The following is a 22,034-nucleotide window of genomic DNA, read 5'->3' on the forward strand; positions in this document are numbered from 1 at the left end:
GATTCTAATCCAATATGCGTCTTTTTGTCAAATTCAGCGAATATCTCCTCACGGTCCGCTAGCTGTCCGTTCTTTGTGTGTGCTGAAAAAAACTCAGAAACTGGTGTTTGTACACAGCCCTGTTTCTGTAAACGGGAAACAAACAAAGTGGCTCGGACCGAGCCACACAACACTATTCCAGCCATTCCAACCATGATTTGTTTTTCAGGTAATGTTAAATGACTTGCCCACGGACATTCAGCTTACTTTCTAGTTTGCCAAGATATACTCTTGTTGTGATGTTTGCTGTAGTAGCAGGAGAGTTGTGAGTATCGCTGTCTGGAGCTGGTTTGCTGGCTCTGGGAAACATCTCATTCTTTCTGGCTGTGCAGCAACTGTTTGCAGTTTGCAAACCCACAACCTAGCTAATGTTACATTACTTACTGTGTCATTGTTCGCTCTATATTGTGGTATTTGTCATGGTATTGGATTTTTACAGAATCGCATACCCCACCATTAACTCAAGGTCCCCTTCTAACTTTTTCTGGAGCCACCAACCATGTTCTTCATCATTGATAGAGTTTGCTTAATTGTCATGGAGATGGCTCAGTTGTTATCATGTGACCTTACTATGGAACTTCAGTCACATGATAACAGGTAGTCATATATGGGGAAGTAGATTGTAACCCGTGCCTGTTTTAAAAAATCGTCTATGGGGTCAAATTTGAATAGATAGTACAATGAATAAATAGAAAACAAAATAGATATATATGTAAATATATAAATGGTATCGTATTGACTGGATTGATGTGGGGTTTTTTTGTTTGTTTGTTTTTTTTCAGAAAAAGTCAGCAAATCCAACAACCACAAAGACACTAACATGGTGGGAATAAACAGGTGAGTCAATAATACGTGAAAAAGACATGTTTTGTCTTCTAAGTGTTCTAATCAATTTTACATAATATTTATTAGTTATTCTGAAATTCATGATAGGTAATAAACTGCATTTTTAAATATAGTTTGAAAATGTATTTAATTTAGTAGCCATGTAACTGTTAGTATTATTTATCACGTTTCAGTCCATTCCTGGACGAGTGCTTCAGACAATCACCCTTTAACTCGCGCTCCAAGAGCTCTTCCCCAGCAGAGGCAAGCTCCTCTACCAGGGTAGCATTTCATGGTAAGACACATGTAAAACAAACACACACACACACACACACACACACACAAAGGAACATGACTAGTAGTAGTTGTAGAGGAACATAGACATATCACTAGCAGTATGTTGCAGGCAGCAGATGGAGGGCATTATCTTTGCTCATATTGTGTCTTTTACAGCTGCAGTGTTTAGTCGATTAATCCAAAAATTAATTGCCAACTCTTGTGATAATCGATCTTTGGGTTCCGATCTGTTGGTCAGACAAAAGAAGCAAATTGAAGACTTCATACTGGACTCTTAAGAAGTTGTGAATGGCAATTTTTACTTAAAAAAATAAATAAAATCAATAATCAAATAAAGGTGTTAGTTGCAGCCCCAGTTTCTTTATGTTCGTCCATATTTGTTGTTTTACCATTTTGCACAAAGATTATCTCCAAAGAAATAAAGACAGGGGTGCACGTGGTGGCAGAGCGGCTAAAAGCTCCTGCCTCCCAATAAAGGAGATCGTGGGTTCGTGGGAAATCCCGGACCAGACCAACATCACACAAAGTCTGCATGTCCTCCCGTGTTACCGTGGGTTCTCTGTTCTCAGCTGGCCAAAACATGCAGGAACTAACTCTAAATTGCCCAGTCAGTCTGTCCTTGCTGCCTCATTCATAGTAAAGACCAAGCGGTAGAAAATGGATGGATTTTCAAAAAGACATGTATCCAAGACAAGGAACTGCTAACAGTCAGTATTACTCTGTGTATTTTCAAAGACATGTATCCAAGACTTCATATTACTCTGTGTGGCTTGGAGAAATAAGCTTTGTAGCCTGGCAAGCCACTCAACATCTAACTACACAAGAAGACACCTTTAAAGCTGAGTATTCGGCCACAAGGACACATCACAATTAACCATACTTTAACTTTACATGATCTCACCCTCCTATCTTGGTAAACCCCCTCTCCCCGTTTCATATTTAGAGCTCCACCCGGCCTTTCTGCACCCTCACGCATTTCCCCAACCTGAAGGCCTCTGCCCAGGGCAACCCCGTCTCCCTCTCCTCCCCTCTTCCCTGGCATCCCAGAACTTCCCTCCATGTTCCTTTGGCAGTGAGAGATCCAGAGGTTAATTAGCTTGTGCCAGCTTTGCCTGTCCCTCTGCCAGTTAATGAAAATCTGATTGGCGTCTGGGTGTCAAGAGTGTCCTGAAAGTTAATTCGCCCAGCCCACCTCCCCTTTCCCTTGTGTGTTTAAGCTTCAGATCCAGCCTCTGCTGCTCGCTTTTTTACTGTTCTGTTTTACTCTTTTCTCTCCTTTGTCTTCATTTTCTTTTTCTCCCTGTTTTATTTCGCCCCGCTCCCATTATTGCTAAGCAGTTCTAGTTGCAGCTGTAGTAAGGCAAACCTTTAATCAAACTTTACTGTCCTTTCCTGTTAGTTCACCTTTCCTACACAAGGCATCACAATTTTTGGACCCAGCATTAGGAGACTCATAGTTTTAGCTTATTGTGGTATTATTTGTACAGTTACAATTGGCTGCTGTGTCATGATTGTCTTGAAACTTGCTGCGTATTTAAAAGGAAAAGCTGACATCATTACTGCAGATATTTTAATAATGTCAGAATCAGAATTAGAAATACTTTATTGATCCCCGAGGGGAAACTCTTTCGTTACAGCTGCTCACTATCACGTCAATGCACACTTTAGAATAGAAGGAATAGAAGTACTAAGCAAATCAAAATATAATACACTATAATACAGGTAAAATAAATTAAGTGCAAAGTGGATATAAGTATAAAAGCTGAGTCCAAAGTACCAAAGTGGATTTAGAGGTTGATAAGTATGTACGGTGTAATAATATAAGTAATAAGTAAACGTGCTAAAATACTGTAATAAGTATTTTACAATGTACCTGTACTTCTAGGGGGAAAGATATTAATATTTTTATGACTATAGTCAAGTTTTGATTAAAAAAGGAAGGGCTACAGTTTCATACTCTCATGAACAGTGACGTTCTGTCTACAACTATTTTTCTGCGAGCGACATAACTGGTGATCGTCTTCAACAGTATTTTGAGACACAAAAAAATGCTTATTGTAATGACTGCTAATGGTGCATGAGCCCAACAACTACAAAAATTATGAGTTTTTCTCTTGAAGCAAGAAAGAAAGATAAAGTGAGTAGGAGTTTGTGTGATACCTGTGTGACCTCTGAAGTTTGCAGTCTTCTCCCTTCAGTCTGGGGTTTAGCACAATCCTCCATTTCTTGTTTGTGTCTCTCTCTCCAGCTCTAATAGCACTAATTAAACCATTAACCACTTCAAGGCCCACGCCCCACCCTAATTGGCTTAATCATCAGTGTGTTTGCTGGGTCGTGGCCTCGAGCCCCTTCCCTGACCAGGCCATCCCCTAGTCTCACTTGTGAGTCAGGACAAGTTAATACTTTTATGTGCTAAGCTTTAGCTACAAGCACCGTAAGAAGGTCTAGGATTCTCAGAATAAGCCGTACACAGACAAGTTTGGAGAAAAGAAGTGTGAATAGCCGGTCGTTGTCGGATAACAGGGCTGTCATAGTAAGAGGCAGATTCCTGCTAATGCAGGAGATCAGGAAGTGCATGACCTGCAGGTTGGCCGAGGTCGCAGCCATGTCAAGTTTCTTGACATGTCTTGTGTTGTGACACATTCACCACCTGTGTGGCTTTACGCCGCGTGAGGAACCATAAACATACAGTGTTTGCTGATTGTGTGCTTACTTTTCTGCCAAATCTTGCTTTACATGCATTTAGCATCACACACTTGCCCTCACTCACCTTTATTACAGTGGTGAGTCACTGACCCACAGTAGAAAGGAGATAAAGATATTCTGTTTACAATTATATAAAACTGAGAAAAGCAGTAAATTCTCACATTGGAGAAGCTGCGTCCTGACAAAATTTAGCATTTTTGCTTAAAAATCAACTTAAAACTTAAAAATTCAACTGTCTGCATGTAGTGCGACTGTGGCTTAGTGGTAGAGCGGGTCGTCCATCAACAGTGGACCAACATGTCAGCGGTTTGATCCCGGCTTCCCCCAGCCCACATGTCGAAGTGTCCTTGGGCAAGACACTGAACCCCAAATTGCTAATGAGGGCTGTGCCTTCGGTGTGTGAATACAATTATATAAAACTGAGAAAAGCAGTAAATTCTCACATTGGAGAAGCTGCGTCCTGACAATATTTAGCATTTTTGCTTAAAAATCAACTTATGTGAATGATTAGTTACTTTGATGAGCAGTTCTGCCGGTGTATGGTGTATGAATGTGTTTGAATTCGATATGTAGTTGAAGCGCTTTGAGTAGTCAGACTAGAAAGCCGCTATATAAGTACAGTCCATTTACCATTTGCATATATAACAGATACTTTGCATATGTTAGTACACTAAGAATTTAAATACATTTTTGTGTGCAAGAATCAAAACCAAATGTACTGTGTTTTGCTTTGACAGTTCCAAAAAGGGATGGTTTGACACAAATAAAAGCAACTAAACAAAGTCACACAATGTAAATTCACCAGTTTGCATGTAGAGGGCAAACAGGGTATTAAATATGTGATACAGAAAAAATGCTCCAGGGTTTGTGAGTCAGTGCAACAACAGTAAAATCTCCTTTCACGCCACCTTCCAAAGCCAATGCTTCTGTTCTTCAGCATTTGGTTAGCATACAACCTACCCCCAAATGCCAGAAGACATTCTTTGCTTTTCCTCATTTTGGTATCCTTACTCCCAACAACTTTAAAAAAGAAAAAGTGCCATTTTAATGGTAAAATGTGACTTCAAGAAGCTACCACAATTTGCTGTTGAATATAAACTGTACATTATGTGACTTAAAGATTCCTTTTCTCATTTTTTTCTCTTTTGTTAAGTCTGCAAAGAATCTAAACTTTTAGTGAGAGGGAGAAACTGAGCAGCAGAGATTTTCCATCCTTGATGAATGCTGAAAATAAAACTCAGGGTAATTTTAAAGAATCCTTTTCCTCTTTCTAATGCCTTACAAATACAAAAGCTTTGGCCAAGGTCAGGCTGTGTAGTTTGTTCTCTGAACAATATAGACAATAAGTAAAAAAATCCTACCTCCATCTGCGAAAGTACATGTTTCATCCTTTTGAATTACTCTGTTCACACGAGGTTTACTTCAAAGCAGGAACTTCAATTCTTCAGATTCTATCAAAGCATCTGAAAGTCACTCTCTTTTTGTTTCTTTGATTGAGGGGTGCTGGGGGCGACATACAGTAAGGAGAGCTACACTGATGTGTGTGTTCTGCAGGCTTTAGAAAAAAGGACTGGTGCTTGCTGTTGACATTAAGAATGCATTTGCACTGCATCCCACCCGCAGACTAAACAAGCAGCATCCGTCAAATGGTAGCAGACAGGTTTCAGTCTTGTGGGTTAGCAAATTAGCCCACAGTGTATCAGTTATTCTGTTGTTTCACTGACACTCAGGGGAATGAGACTTTTCTTGACTACACATCAGGAAATGTTATTGGAAAAATAAGGAATAGATTTGTGACAGATTAGCCTGCTGCTATTACCTTCTAGTGTTTGTGATATTAATATGTTGCCATGATTTAAAGCAGCCAAATGAGTGAATGTAATGTTATACTTTTGCGCATGACACTGAATCTTAAAGGAAGAACCATTCATTAACCATATATAGAATTTTCCTCCACTTCCTGTTATGTGAGTGTATTGTCTCTTTCACTCTCTGATTCCATCTATATTTTGTGTCATCTCTTTAATTCTCGTCTGTCATTTGTCCCGTCGCCAGTCACCCTCCAGCTTCTCCTGCCTGTCTGTGCAGTAGGGTGGAGGCCAGAAGCAGAGTATGTAATATGCAGGCTGATTAGCATGGAAAACCACACAACCTCCATAGGAGGGATTAGGACCTGATGGGTGGTGGAAGGGCACATGGCACCTTCACATAAACAGAATACTGTATGAGATTATTACAGCTGGATAGAAAATATCTTATTTTATGTATATATTAATTTCTTATTTGAGATTTTAAAGGAATAGCCGGTTAGCTTAGCTTAGAAGCAGGGGGAAACAGCTAGCCTGGCTCTCTCCAAAGTTCAAAAATACACCTACATGCACCTTCAAAGCTCACTACATAACACGCACAACAACCAGAGTGTAAAAACAACAAGATGTGGTTTTATTGGCCACATGCCAGACGCAGTCACTTTATGGTGTCTCGGCTAGCCTGCTGTTTCCCTTTTGTTTCAAGCTTTTATGCTAAGCTAAGCTAACTGCCTGCTGGCTGTAGCTTCATATTTCATGGACAGACATGAGAATGGTATCAGTCTTAACTAATTCTCAGTAGGAAAGTGAATTAGCGTATTTCCAAAAATATGAATGGAAGAAACAAGACAATGTCCTGTATTGTATACTTCCAGCTGTTTTACTGTTGTTAAATCTCATTAAAGACAGATGTAACTGAGGCATCCTAGTGGTTAAGACACATACATATACTGTACTGTTACTCTCCTCATTTCATTCCTGACCTTTGTTGCATTCATCCCCCCCATTTCCTGTCACCTCTCAACTGTCTACTATGGAATAAAAGCAAAATACCCCAAAGTAAATAAAAAAATGGATAAAATTAAAATTTCCCAATAATTAAAAGAATACCACAACCAGTACATAAGCACATGTCACAGCAGTGTGTTATGGTTTGGTAGTTATGCTTTCAACATCAATACATACTGAACTTAAGTTACTTTGTTTGATTTATAGCAGCATGGTTTCACAGCCTTTGGTCCACTTGCAGATGCTTCTGTGGCTGATTGTGTCAGCTGTGAATGATGAGTATGCTTTTCTGCGTGTGTGTGTTCCAGACTCAGAAAAGGATGATGGGGAGCCGGGAAATGGGATTGCACAGTGGAGACTAAATGAGCAGCTCTTCCCCTGTCCCGTCTGTGGCAAGGTGTTCGGTAGACAGCAGACTCTTTCTAGACACCTGTCTCTACACACAGGTAAATAAACACACATACACAATGACATTGTTAGCGCCGCCGCACACTGGCTCGTACATTTGCACCTCGTTGTTAACGTATAGATGTTAGCTGCTATGTTTGTGCATGCGTGCTTGTGCTGCCCACAGTAAGTAAATAAGGCTTACTAGATTAGATTACCCTTCCTTTAAAGAGATTACTACCATGATTAGTCTCACTGGGAAAACTGCCCGTCTAATTACCCAGCTAGAGGGATGCCTCAAAGAGTATACACACACACACACACACACACACACACACACACACACACAGTAATTCTGATGCCGCCACGATTGGTTCCTTCTTTCACTTTCTCTCTCACACTCAGACACTGGAGACTTCCTCAGGATGAAGCTATACACTCCCTTGTGTCCTGATTACACTGTGTTTTCAAACTTGGCCCTTCTTTGCTCCCAATTGATCCATTCTATCCCATCACTGTCTTCTGCAATCCCTCTCTTTGTCCTTATTAGGGAAAAATATTAATGAATATCCTACTTATGTGATTTTATTTAGAGCAAATTAATGCTGGATTAGAAATTAATGCAACCTTCTTGGGATTGCAGACTAAATCACTGGGCGCACAAATGGAGACTCGTGTACAAAATGCCCCCACACAATTGGACATGCTCTCACATTTTGCGTGCACACACTACACGACACGCACACACACCATCTGAGAGTGTTGGCTGTGAACAGCTTGGCCACACCACAGAGAGCAGAAGCAGGGGCATATGTCAGTGTGATGGTCTTTTTGGTTTCCCCGGCGACATAAAGGTTGCCTGGCTTCATGTCCTTGGGGCATTTGGTGTGGGTGTGTGTGTGGGTGTGTGTGTTTGTGTTTGTGTGTTTGTTTGTTTGGGGAGCTAGAGGGAGAAGACGTGTTGTTATGTTGATTTGTTCTGGGATAAAAGGAAAGATTGTGTTTTTGCATTTGATTTTATAGTGCTCGCAAATAAGGTAAAATTATGTCTGTACGTGCCTCATATTTTAACCATCTTGTAACATCTACAGGAATATCCAGCTGCTTCCCTGAAAGGTTGATTTTGTCAGACATCACAAGTTGTGTTTTTTTTTCTTCCTCTTCCCAGGATCAGATTTACAGTTGGGGTCAGGCAAAGGTGAGGCAGGGTTAGGCATTAAGTAATTAGGTTTAAGCTTGCTTTAAAGGCTTAGAGGCTGAGCGCAACTTAATGAAATATCATTTGAGGTAATATTTACAGTAACCCGAGGTCTTGTGTGTGTATTTTGTTGCAGAAGAGAGGAAGTACAAGTGTCACCTGTGTCCTTACGCAGCCAAGTGCAGGGCTAACCTCAATCAGCACCTGACCATCCACTCTGTCAAGCTGGTCAACACAGACACTGAGCAGATCGTCAGCGCTGTTACAGCTGACTCTGCTGAGCGCAAGAACTGCCCCTACTACTACAGGTAGTGATAACAGACCAAAACACAACCCCCAAATCTTTTCAGGATGTCTCAAGCCAATATCAGAGGTTGGAAAAAGGCATTTTTTTGATTGATCTGTATCTGCTGCTTGATGCCCAGTATATCGTGATATATTTCTTGATTTCGTTACTCCCCCAACTGCTCTATTTCATTCATTTGTTTTTCAATTTTTTCTATTTTTGTGAGTCATTTGTCTGGAATTTATGCTTATTCCCTTTAACGAGAGTTAGAAAAAAATCAATACCACACTCATACCTGTTAGTTAAATACAGTATGAAGCTACATCCAAGAGAGCAGGAGGAAACAGCTAGCCTGGCTCTGTTCAAAGGTAAAAAAAAAAAAAAAAAATCCACCTACCAGCATCACTGAAGCTCATTAATTAACATGTGAAAATTTGTTTGTTTAATCTGTGCAAAAACCAAAGTGTAAAAATGTTTCTTTGTGGTTTTACAGGGCGGTTATGTGCTGAACTATTTGTTGTTCAGTGTAGTGACTTTCTGGAGGTTGCGTGGCAACCTCACAGTGACAAGACTCCTCAGTGAGTTTTAGACATGTTTAGGACTGAGATGATTCCTCAAGAAACTTAACTTAACATGGTTTCTAAAAATCACTTGCATTGATGATTTTTTTAATCCAATCATTTAATCCATATAACTATATAGAGTGAACTGTGTTTTGCATGGATGATTATTACTATCGCACAATGTGCTTACACTGTGTGTGATTTTATGGCCCAGATTGCAAAATGGAGGAAGAGAGAGAAAACAGTAAGGGGCAAAGAAAAGAGACAAGCCAGAGAAAACAAAAGAAAATGTGCAAAGTTTTGGATCATTTCAAGCTGAAACTAAAAGAAAACTCTGTACAGTGTGTCTATTGTAAAACCAAACTAGCCTACCACAATAGCAGAGTTTGGTTTGTCCTGGGCTACTTTAGAAACATGGCGGTGCAACATGGCGACCTCTGTGGAAGGGAGACCCGCTCCCTATCTAGATAAAAACAGCTTATTCTAAGGTAATGAAAACACAACGATTTCTTATTTTCAGATGATTATACACTATGAAAATATTATATTCAATTTCTACCAATAGCTCCTCGTACATGTTACACACTGGACCTTTTAAGCAATAAAAATGTTGATTTTTCTAAAAAGGAAACCAATTAGTTGTTCATGTCTTATTTTCTCTTTTTGTATATTTACTATTGCTCTTTAATAAAGCAAAAGTATTTCTTATCAAATTACTCGATTAATCGATGGAATAATCAGTAGCAAACTCAATTACTGAAATAATCGATAGCTGCAGCCATAGAGGTGTTGGTATATGAATATTTGAACTTGGAACAGAGCCAGCCTAGCTGTTTCCCCCTACTTACAGTCTTAATGCTAAGCTAAGCTAACTGTCTCCTACTTGTAGCATATTTACCATACATACAGGAGTGTTCTCAGTCTTTTCATCTAATTCTCAGCAAGAAAGCGAATGAGTGTATTTCCCAAAATGTCATACTATTGCTTCAATACTTTTATGTTGCTAATGATATGAAAATAGTTAAATAGCACCATGTCTGCAGTGTGGAAATATTTAATTTTCAATAATCTTTATCACACTATCTTATTTATCCACGCTGTACCACTTACCAATTTATGCGGACATAATATAACACTAAAGCTGACTGCCCCCCCCCCCCATTCTCGCCATCTTCCTTCCTTTTCCTCTCTGTTTTCTGTCCAGCTGCCATGTGTGTGATTTCCAGACGGAGCTGAACGCCCAGTTTGTAAGCCACATGTCACTCCATGTGGACAAGGAGCAGTGGATGTTCTCGCTCTGCTGCAGCGTCTGTGACTACGTCTGCATGGAGGAGAACGACATGAAAAACCACATTAGTACTGGACATGCAGGTACAGAGTCCCTGATGAGGCATGGCGGTTCACTGATTCTGAGTGACAGCATTAATAGGATAGCCTCTCTAGTATGTGTTGGTGTAATGTAGAGTTGGAACTAACATTATATGTATATTATTTTTTCAGTTAATCAGTTGTTTTGTCTCTAAAATGTCAGAAAAAAGTGAAAAAACCCATGAGTGACACCTTCAAATTTCTTTTTTTTCCCCAATTAACAGTCATACAAACATACAATTTATTACTATTACTATTAGTAGTGATAACTATTACTATTTTCCACAATTAAATCGACTAATCGTTTCAACTCTAGAGTAATGTTGTTTCTGCTGTTCATGCCAGGTCTCAAACATGTACTGGATAGTAGCAAAGTACATGATTCAACTCCTAGAAAAATGATTTATGGAGTTATTTTCAAAATTACTCTCACATGTTAGAGTGGGTGGTAGCTTACACATTGTGGCTCTTGTTCACAGCTCAGAATAGAAATACAGTGCGGTACTTGGACAGTGACACATTTTCTATTGTTTTGGCTCTGTACTCCAAAACATGGGGTTTAAATTTAAACAATGGCTGAGGTTAAAGAGCTGACTTTCAGCTTTAAGGGTTTTAAGAACTGCAGCCTTTTTATACAACGATAAGGTTACAATTCCTATACTATTCACTTAGTCTGTATCTGTATGTGTATGTAAACACCCTCAAATTAAAGCTCAAACAGTTGTACCCTTACAGTCAATGTTTCATGTAGGACTGCAGCTAATTATTATCATTATCAATTTGTACAATTAACCGTTTGGTCTATAAAAATGAAAAATGACCAAACTGACACATGTAAATTGCTGGTTTATATATATATAAAATCGAATAATTGATGAATGGTTTCAGCTCTACTTTCATCTCAGATCCAGTGTGCTTGAGCACAGAACCAACACAACAAACATGCATCACTGTCTAAATACGTACCGTTTCAAGTCAAAACATCCTAATGTAATAGTAATTTGCACTTCATAAACACATAGTTCTGTATCAGTTCAGAGGGCAAAGGGAAAGACAAGCAGTAGAATTAGGTTTCACAAACAAGCCACCTCCAGTCGACCTTCTTTGGACTTTTAAAGCTGCTGGTGTGAAACCCTGGTGGTCGATATGAGTGTTTTTGTCTAAAACAGGTTTGTCCAGTTTATTGCTGACGTTTTGCTCTTCTACTGTTCCTCAATGTGTGCGTGTGTTTCTTGTGTATGTGTGGGTGGGTGGGATTGTCCAGCCCAGACAGCTGAGGGGTCTTTCGGAGGCCACAGTGGCCTTGTTTATCTGAGAAGGTTGGCCCTTATCGTGCCTGAGGGGAAAAAATCAATAGGCCTTGGGTCCTTTGGAGACGAGCTGGGTTTACGATGCCACTGTGACCATCTTTTAAGTCTCTCAGCCTGGCCTGGCATTTATCTCAGTCTCACACAAGATGGACACCACTGCCAAACACACAAATGTACAGAAGTGTTGCTTATAGTCACCTCACATATTCTACCTTCTGTATGTGGAGATTTTAATAATTTGTCAGTTTCCAGCCCTGTTTGTTTAAGTTTCTATACTTCAGAGGATAAGGTAGGTAGAGCCCCACTTAGTGATTCCTGACAGTCTTGTTATCTGGTCAACTGTGTGGACACGCCCAGGCAGGAGATGGCTGAGCTCAGCAGGTGTCATAGTTCAAGCTGACCCCCTGTGAAGACTGGACTCTACACAGGGAAAGGATTGGTTGGGTGCCCTTCTCTGTAGGGGGGAGGAAGGTGGTGAATTATGTGACAGTATTCTTTGATATCTATGCTGGATACTTTGGCTGATAGGCAGACTTTGCTTCTTTATTTCTGTTCCTGTATCATGAATGTTGCTGGGCAATCGCAGATGAAGCTATTCGGTAAAAGAGAAAATAGAATATTTTTCAGTTAAGGTGTCTTTCAAGGTTGAGGCCCACTGGCTCAGAACAGCATTTTTTAATTTTTTATGTTTTTTTTTTTTTGCTTACATTCTGTGGCATTAGCCTTTTGGATATTGTAAGAGAGAGCAAGTGTATGTTAAATACTGCAGCAGAGGAGATAAATGCTTCCTCAAGCTGATTCAATACTGTATTCAAACTGCTGCTAAGACTGTGCTGTGAACGACCCTGGTATATTTAGATTTGATTTAATGCAATTAATCACATCTTCCATTGCTGTATAATTCCTTGTGTACTTCATTCCTGAATGTTTTAGACTGTCTCATGTGTGCGCCTGTATTAAAAAGATAGGTCAACCATTTCAGGATCCGTGCAGCCCTTTCTCCCTCCTTTCGCTCCCTCCTGAGTGAATGCCCTTTGTTGAGCTGTGCCCTGAGATGCTCCCGCCATCTTAGCTCCTTCGGCCATGACCCACACTCTTTACCCCTCCCTCCCTCCCTTTCGCCCGCTCCCCTTCTAATTCCCTTTCTCTTCCCAGTGAATTGCAGACTTAGAGAAGGGGATCAATAAAAGCACACTGCATCTTGATTTGACTGGCAGCAGGGCCTCAGTCAGGGCACAGAACTATCAAGGCTGCCTGCTTGTATTCTGTTTGTGTGTATGTACATAACAATGGACTTCTTGAAACTGATTTCAAACACGAAGCATGCCGCACAATTTCTGCAGGTTTTCAGTTAATATCTTTGCCCCAGGGTTTTCTTTAGTTGGAGCTGGTCCAATTTTTCCCCAACATTGCTTTCGATCATAATGATAAAGATTTCTTACTTTCTGCCCACTGTCCTCTTGTGTCTAGGTCTGAACTCAAGGAGTCCCCTCAGCGAGACCAAGAGCACGTCCTCGTCCCTCTCGGCCCTCAGCGATTCACTCAACAGCTCAGAGGGCGGAGACCTCACCCATGGTAACGAAGAACTCAGGGGCCTGCTCGCCCCGCCCTCCTCCGCAGGCAGCCAGTCCAGCTCTGGAAGCCACTCGGGATCAGGAACTGAGGACAAGTCAGACAAAGGTAAGGAATTGTAGGAACTATTGCAACCAGATACGCTTCATCATTTTAAAGCCCCTGAAAACTTGTCTTTAAATACTTCAAAGTATTTCTCTACAACAGTATATTTTCATGACTGAACAACAATAACATTTTAAAAAACATCTGGCATTATTAATGAAAAGTGAATGAAAACATTCAAAAACTAAGCTAATCAGCTTCACCAGGACTGTGTGGGTGTGGTTTGATCAGATTTGATTGACAGTGGCCAAATAACCCACCAAATGTTGCACACAAGTATGCAACATCACCTTTTTCCAACTGTCCCTGCCCACTTCAACTCAGTTAGAGGCAGAAATCTTTAATGTGAATAATGACCAAAACTGTTTGGCAGAGAATTGTGCGTTCACATATGGCCCCAGCGCCTGTGAAAACAGATGTATAATGTCTTCTGAGGCGCTGGAGGAGCTTTCGAAAGTCTAAGGGTTATCTAGATGTACAAATTTATAACAAAGTTTTCATAAAAAGATGTGGGCATTTACCAGGTAGGGAGGGTCTAACAAAATATGCCATCAGGTTGCACTATTGGAAGTGTAGGATCCATTGTTTTTGGAGCTCGACCTCAAAGTTGGGATAGCCCCCACTGCATCAATTTTGACCACTCTTTTTCAAAAATCTCTCTTGTGAGTCCCCTAACTTTATGGAAGTGCAATACTAAATAAAATTACTGGAGTACTCCTTTAACTGCTGGGAATCTTGCTTATATACTATATATTTATGTGAGTGGGCATGGTTAAACCTGACTTTTCCAAGAATCTGAACTCCCTTTGTTTCTGTTTATAGGGTCACTCAGATTTCAGTCATGCTGGGTCTGAAGAGCACAACCAGACTCTGCAACAAAATAATTACATTTAAAATCATTAAAACAGACTCAGTCTTAACTCACCCTCTCCTCTTTCTTTCTCTACAGGCTTCGAGTGTGTCTTTTGCAATTTTGTGTGCAAGACGCGTAGCATGTATGAACGGCACCTCCAGATCCACCTCATCACGCGAATGTTTGAGTGCGACGTCTGCCACAAGTTCCTCAAGACGCCCGAGCAGCTGCTGGAGCACAAGAAGTGCCACACCGTCCCCTCCGGAGGGCTCAAGTAAGGAAAGCAAGTACAGACAGAGGTTCCTAACTCCGCCCGTCCTTCCCCTCCCTCACCCTTTCAATTCACTACACACAAAAACACACAGTATATTCACATTCATAGGTGCTAGGGGTGTGCAAGTTACGGCATATTTAAAATTTCGATAAAAGCATCTCAGTTATTATTTTACATGCGCCATTTAACTTATTTTACAGACATAAAATGATGCGTGTAAAATAACTTATATAGAAAGATATATAGATATAGAAAGATGCATAATTCAACTACATAAAGCTGGCTGATATTATCATGGTTCTTTTTAATAAGAGCTAATTGCCATACAGATGACACCTGTAAACTTTCATTACTAAGACAGAAACACAGATTTGTGGTCTATTTGAAGATTATTCCAGCCATGTGTCCTTCATCAGTTAACCTCAGTTTAATGTTCATTATCTGCAGCCAGCAAATGAAATGATACAAGCTGTAGTTTTGCTCGACAGCCTCTCTTGGCAAGTTTAACTTATTAGACAGTGGTCTCTGGGTCTGCAGTGGCTGCTATGAACAGAAGGGAGAGTGGAAAGGAGATGGAAATGGGCTTCGCCTCAGGGTCTGTTGTTCCACTGCCCACAGCTAACAGCCATGCCAAAGAAAAATATCTGAAACCTGCATTCCAGAAAGCTACTTTTTATACTGCCACTCGGTATACTGTACTGTGTATTATATAAAATTTGTTGGCACACCCCTAGATAATCATCATTCTAAATAATCATTTAGAAGCAAGTGAACACACCCCATAAATGTCAAATCACTTACATCTGTAACATCATAGACTGGACACTGACACAAGTCAATCCAAATGTATATATAAAAAAACTAATGCATACTTTCAAGCACACACGCTCACACATCTGATACACAGTGTGCATTTTGTGGACAGAATGAACCTAATGAAAAGCTTTAAAATACAAACCTAACTCACACATATACAAATATATGAACAAGCACTCATGCACATGCATATTGGACATAGTTATCTTATCTTTGATAAGGCAGCCCTGTTTTTCTAATTTTGACTGTTTATGTAGCTCTAGTCTCCTCACATGCTTCCCTCTCCATCTTCATACTCCAGTCCCACAGGAGCCTTTGTTGTACTGTGACACATTTATGTCCCATTTCAGGCCTGTCAAGCTAACATAAAGCCCATCTGTTGATCTCAACATCCACACCACACACTGATGATGTTTGAGACTAGGCTAATCATAATAATGTACAAATTCAGTTCTATTGTGGCAGTTGGCAGCATATGGGATAAAAAAAAGCTTCAACACATGACCATATTTGTCCAAATATTTACGAAAAAGTGCAGTAAATTAAACATTTTGTAGATTCATTTCAAGTAACACAAGCCATTTTTTGTTTTTGAGTTGTTCTCATAACTCCAGTTTGCATGTGTAAAAGCATTTAGTATCATTTTAATTATCACCTCATCTTGTCATAAACGAAGATCTGTATTCTACATCTTTTTTTCTGTGCAGCCATCAGTGGAGTTAGGATACATGTGAAGGAGTATTTAACAGTTTTAAATGTTTCTTCTGTCTGGTGTTAATGTTTTTGAAGCCAGATTGATTCATTATGCTAGCTTTCAAAAAGTAAAGAAACAGGTTGTATATATTTTAGATTCTTTCTATTCAAGGGAGAGAGAGATGGAAGAACTGAGCTCTTTTGATAGTTTTTACAGTTAAATTTATCAGAAAATCTGCTTTAACTCAACTTATTTGCTGTACTGTTTATATCTGCACATGTGGGTTATATTTTCAGTTCTTTAAGGTTTACACAGTCTCTTAATTTATGTAAACCACATTTATATTTATCAAAAGCAGGCAGGATTTAGCCAAACAGGTGTCGAATGAGTTAATGGACCTTAAGGGCAAATAAGTTTTAGATAAACTCCTATTGCCTACATTTTCTGACCCCCGAGGTCCAAATAAGATTTTTTTTCTAGACCAGTGTGTACACGTGTATACACTTGAGCAATGTGAAGTGTTTCTATATATGTAGGAGTATGTAGAAAGGGAGCGAGGGCCTTGACCATTTCGAGGTTTTTCTGAGGTGATTCTGTTCTGCAGGGTTTGTGAAGCGCTTTGGGGCCCAGAGCAGATGAAAGGTGCTATTTAAATGTAAGTGCCACTCCATTCCTTCATTTCCCTTCATGTCCTACTGCTCCAATCTTTTCTCCAGCCTGTCACCCCCACCCCCTCCTCCACACACACACACATATACCTGATCACCTCAATTCTCCCACCATTAAACTGCCACACATACCACCATGAGCACATAGAACTGTACATGATTACATACTTTTCCTTTACCTGTCCTTCTCCTCTTCATCATTTTGTTTTATTAAATTTCAAGGTGTTTGTGGTTTTCAATGTACACTTCCCCTTCAACTGTCTTTTGCTTTTGTGTGTTGTGTCCTCCCTCCCTCCCACCCTACTTTTACCCTTTTGTTGCATTATCCAGGTGCCCTTTCTGCATCTACTCCACCAATCGTCCAGCGGCCATGGAGTGCCACCTTAAGACGCACTGTAAGATGGAGTACCGCTGCCGCATCTGCCAGGGACTGTGGACCGACCAGGCTTCATTGGAGGCCCACATGCGCGGGCACCGCCTGGGGAACCACTACAAGTGTGAGCAGTGTGGCTACTTGTCCAAGACGGCCAATAAGCTGATCGAGCATGTGCGTGTGCACACGGGCGAGCGGCCCTTCCACTGCGACCGCTGCACTTATAGCTGCAAGCGCAAGGACAACCTCAACCTGCACAAGAAGCTGAAGCATGCGCCGCGCCAGACCTTCGGCTGCCAAGAGTGCCCTTTCACCACCACACACCCCTTTGTCTTTAGCCGCCACCTCAAGAAACACCAGAGTGGAGGAGCGGGGGGACTGGGCGGAGGCTTCGGAGGAGAAGAAGAGGAGGAAGATGAGGAGGCAGGAGAGGAGGAGCTGCCACTCCAGGGAACATCCCCCGGGGGCTCGTCCTTGCGGAAGAGCCAGGAGAATTTCCTGTTCAGCAGAGGAGGAGGGAGCAGTGGAGGGAGTGGGAGTAACAGCCCTCTCATGAGTCTGACAGCATCCCAGGCGCTCCAGTCTGTCGCCCTGTCACTCACACTGGGCAGGTCCCACCAGCCGGACGCCACTGGCCCTCTGCACTGCTTGGTCAGCACTAACGGCAGCAATACCACCAGAAACCCCAGCGGCCCGAGCAGCGGTGGCGCCTCGCTCTTCTTCCCCTCCTCCCGCCACATGTTTGAGCAGTACAGGAACTGCGACCGGGCGCACCTGATCCCCCTCACCACCCTGTTCACCCACAACAGCCGCTTCACATTCCACTCGCACCTCCACTCCAGATGGCGGCCATCCACATCTTCTCTCCTCTTCTCCTCCAATTCAGCGCCCCCCTCCCGCTCTCTCCCTTCACCCACCTCTCACAAACACTCCTTCCTGGCCTACCTGGGACTGATGGAGAGGGCCAAGACTGTTTGACCTCGCCCACCTCCTCTCCTCTTACTCGCCCTCGCTCTTTCCCTCACTCCTCGGACGGTGGTGTGAATGACACTTGACCACTGCAGTGGGAGCAATGTCTTTTCCAATCAGACCAGCAGAATAAGCTGGACCAGACAAAAATATTGAAGAAAAGAAAAAAAAAACATTTATAAGAGAAAAAGGCTGTACATGCTAAAAATGCATTTATATCAAAAAGCTGCTTTTCTTATCAGTTCTATCAATTGAATTATTACTACTTCAACTACTACTCTCTATTACCTTTTTTTCTGTTTTTAAATGTCTGAATGACCTGGACCCAGTTGCATTATCTGAGGAAACTAACGTATCTCAGTTTTATAGATTTTTTTTCTTTAGTCATTTGACGAGATAAAAAGTTGAAAAAGACGAAACAAAACTTGCAAGTGCTAAATTTTAGTGCATTTTTGTCTATTGCTATTATGCATCGAAATAGCATGCCTGTTTCTGTGTTTCAACTAGCTTTGACGTCATTAGGAAGCTAAATTCGAGTGTTAGCAGTGCAACGTGGACAGAACCAATGAAACGGAATGCTTTTCATTGAAAAAGGCACGTTTCCAAAGCAACGCCTCAAACCACGCACTTACTTATTTATCAGTCTTGTACATAGTTTTGTAGCCCTTGCCCTTCCCATCTTTTTGATTTCTGTTGGTTTTTTGTATAATGGTGAAACCATATTATGCATAGCTGCTGCTTGATAACCACCTGTCTCAGAGTAAATGTCATTTAAATGGGTTACTAGCTAATTTTAATAGTTTTTTTGTAAGCTCACAAAACAGAAGATAAGCTGTGATAATGTAAATAAGGAAAATATTCAATCTGACTTATCATGACAAGAAACATTATACATTTATTACTTGATACTTTAATAACTTGATTTAAAAAATAAATGTAAGATGTTGTCGTCAATGAATTTGCACTCACAGGTGAATAAGCAGTGAAATAATGAGACTCATGGCAAAGTGGAAACATTCATTCATTATTTCTGAGACCAGGTGGATATCAGTGCAGCTTCGTGTGCAGAACTATGTATCACGCACCTATACTTAGATGAGATATATGAGATAACTGTTTTGTGGAGGTGACCAGCTCTGGGTTAGCGAGCTACCCACAGTCAGGGTTACCACAGGCCGATTCAATGGTGCTTTTTGGAGCTTTTTGTAATTTTTGTGTACAAAAAAGAAAAAAACTGTTCCAAAATGACTTGAATGAATGTATTTTTGTTTATGTACATGAAAATGAAGCGATACAGAAGTGTGAACAGGGACGTCTTCTGTGCTGGAAAAGACGGGAAAGTTAGTGTGTTTGGTGGCCTTCTGTGTCTTTTTCTTTTGGTTTGTCTTTAATTTTTTAATTTTTACTTTTTTTACTGAGCCTTTTACATCATAATAAAACATTTTCTACTAACATTCATAGAGAACCCATTGTGAGAAAAAGTTCCCGTAGGTGCAATGATGAAGCAAAGCCATTCACTTGTACAGCATTGTGTTCAATGGCACTGGCTTCCGTTAGGTCGGCAGACGTGGTACTGCTTTTTGCCCCCGTCAACCTTTTGAGTTTTAATTGCACTTAATGTAGTTACACTTCAAGCCAAAAGCACTTAAACCTTTCATTTTCCCTTTTTTTAATTGCAAACTCAGATCCACCAAGTTATAATAATGTGAAGTGGACAGTAGTTGCTGGAAATGACTCAATCAACACCCCTTAGTTTCACATGTAGGTATTTCTAGCAGTGCAAAAGGGTCTGCCTCTGTGAAATCAGAGAAAGTAAATGAATACAAATTGCATGAATTAGACAGTAGAGGTCAAGCTCTCCCTGGGAACTCAAGGTCCCAGGCTAAATTGTGATGAGCCAATTTTGCACAGTGCTGCACTTTTTGATTAAGAAAATATGTATTTATCTGTAAAATGCTCAAAAAGAAGTATGTTTGCAAGATAGGGCAGCATAGTACAAGCATTTTATTTTGAAGAGCTTTACCCATTATTGTTAACGCTTGTGTTTGTAGCCAAAATCCCTTATTCGTAAAGGGATTGTTTTTCATTTTGCTTATGTTTTCGTTTTGACTATTTCGCTCATGCATTTTCTTATAATGAATCATTGTTACTTTGCTTTTTATTTTTATACTTAAATCATGTCAGAAAAACGTTGATTGGACAGTGAACATGAATTGTCAAGACCAAAATGTAACTCGCAGCAGGATGTGATGTTAGGATTGAATCCGTCACATCCTGCTCTGGAGCGATGCTTCGATTGTCCCCCTTTACACTGCTGTTTGTTCCTTTTTGCCCTGTCCATGTCTGGCATGCTGTCTCTGGAGTGAAAGGAGCATCCCTCCAACACATAAACACACACACACACACACACACACACACTCTCTCCTTGTTCTATCTATGTTATCTTTTATACTCTAGTGCCACTTGGTGGAAGGAACCCACCTGAGACTTCTGAGAATGAGTCAAACTAATTGTCAGGGTCCAAAAGAAAAAAGAGAGATTAAAAAAAGTTTGTCCACTCGACTCCTTTTTAAAATGTCTGCCTTTTATTACAGCGTAATCATGAATGGCTGCACTTCATGTCCCCCCTAGTTTGAGTGTAATGTTTAAAAAGGCAACAGGGCTCCTTTTGAAAACCAGTATTCTTAAGCACTTATTTTATTTTTGCCCAATTGTATGCAGCACAGTGACCTTTTTGTAAAGCTTGACTACCTTTTCAGCACTTCAGAGTATGCATAACATTGCCCTCTCTCTAGTTCTTTAGCACTTAATTGTGTTTAAAACTAACTCCCTTGGTTGCATTTAGTTAGCGTCACACTGCACTGTCTACAATCAGTTAGCTTTACGTTTGGCTGTATTTTATGATTAGAAAAGGCTCAACTATCTTATATTTTGGCACTCGGTAAAGATTGGTATGTGCTGTACAAAGCTTTTTTTTATTACTCCATTGTTAAGGCTGTACAGGGTTGTGACGATAACTGGTAAATAGATCATTTGTACTTTTTTGGTTTTGTATTTGTTTTTCTTTATTTGGCATTATTTTATGTTCAACTTGCCAGATCTAAATGTAACAGGATTTGAAAGTAAAGCTTACATCAGTTGTTTGTCTTTTCTCTGTTCATTCTTTTGATGGTGCATATCACATTTATTCACCACCTCAAACAGTATCACTTTTGCACTTTTTTTTGTTAACATATAACTGTTTTCTTCATCTTCCAAGCTTGCTGTTTCTTCAGTGAATACCTTAGTGAACAAAATGCTCATTGTCTCATATACAGTATATAATACATAAACACAGAGCAACAATTTGATTTATGTATCATTTTAAGTATTTGTACTACATATAACAGATCTGATACAGTGCGCACGATACAGGGGTCTCAGATTCCTTAATTAACACCCACAACCCACTGAAACCTCAAAAAATTAGACTGATTTCTGTTTATCTATACTGTAAAGTTTATGTGCATGTTGAGTTGAAAAATGAGATACACAGACAATTCGGCTGACTGTGAGCAGGTAGCTATAGTATCTTACTGGTGTCGCAGCTGCTAGCATGGATGCACTGGTGCCAGTGGTTAAAAATATATGGTAGGCCTATTAATACATATAACAACCACAGTTGTTCTCCGCAGAATATTTGAAAAGCTTTATTCAAGTCTTTAAAGTCCAATAAACAGAACACAGTCCATATATATTAAAAATAAAAACTCCTAAAACAGTGTTTATCACTAAACAAAGAAATTTAAAAATAAAATGATGCAACATCACTTGGACTAAACTAATTTTTAGTGGGGACATAATTTCCTCACATATTCAAACTTGTTTTAAAAAATGTCTTCTTTTGCACAGCATAAAGAATGTTTAATTGCATGG

The 22,034-nt window shown here is 40.3% G+C and overlaps 1 protein-coding gene across 5 annotated transcripts in view; it reads left to right on the forward strand.

Annotated features, from left to right (window-relative positions):
* znf827 (zinc finger protein 827) overlaps positions 1-21,259 on the forward strand; it is a 70,036-nt gene extending 48,777 nt beyond the window's left edge. The window contains exons 7-16 of one of the 5 annotated variants that reach the window (XR_006377491.1): positions 822-876; positions 1,059-1,159; positions 6,992-7,129; positions 8,239-8,268; positions 8,405-8,576; positions 10,322-10,488; positions 13,266-13,475; positions 14,422-14,608; positions 16,714-16,764; positions 17,108-17,188. Coding sequence is in view for 4 of the 5 variants with exons in the window: in XM_044190711.1 (XP_044046646.1) it covers positions 822-876; positions 1,059-1,159; positions 6,992-7,129; positions 8,239-8,268; positions 8,405-8,576; positions 10,322-10,488; positions 13,266-13,475; positions 14,422-14,599; positions 17,108-18,128 (2,072 nt within the window). In the remaining variant the exon portion in view is untranslated. Of the gene's footprint in view, positions 1-821; positions 877-1,058; positions 1,160-6,991; positions 7,130-8,238; positions 8,269-8,404; positions 8,577-10,321; positions 10,489-13,265; positions 13,476-14,421; positions 14,609-16,713; positions 16,765-17,107 lie in introns of all 5 variants that reach the window. The other 4 variants (XM_044190713.1, XM_044190714.1, XM_044190711.1 and 1 more) reach the window with 4 other exon arrangements.
* The last annotated feature ends 775 nt before the right edge of the window (positions 21,260-22,034 follow it).

The sequence above is a fragment of the Siniperca chuatsi genome, linkage group LG3 (genome assembly GCF_020085105.1).
Source record: "Siniperca chuatsi isolate FFG_IHB_CAS linkage group LG3, ASM2008510v1, whole genome shotgun sequence".
NCBI lineage: Eukaryota > Metazoa > Chordata > Actinopteri > Centrarchiformes > Sinipercidae > Siniperca > Siniperca chuatsi.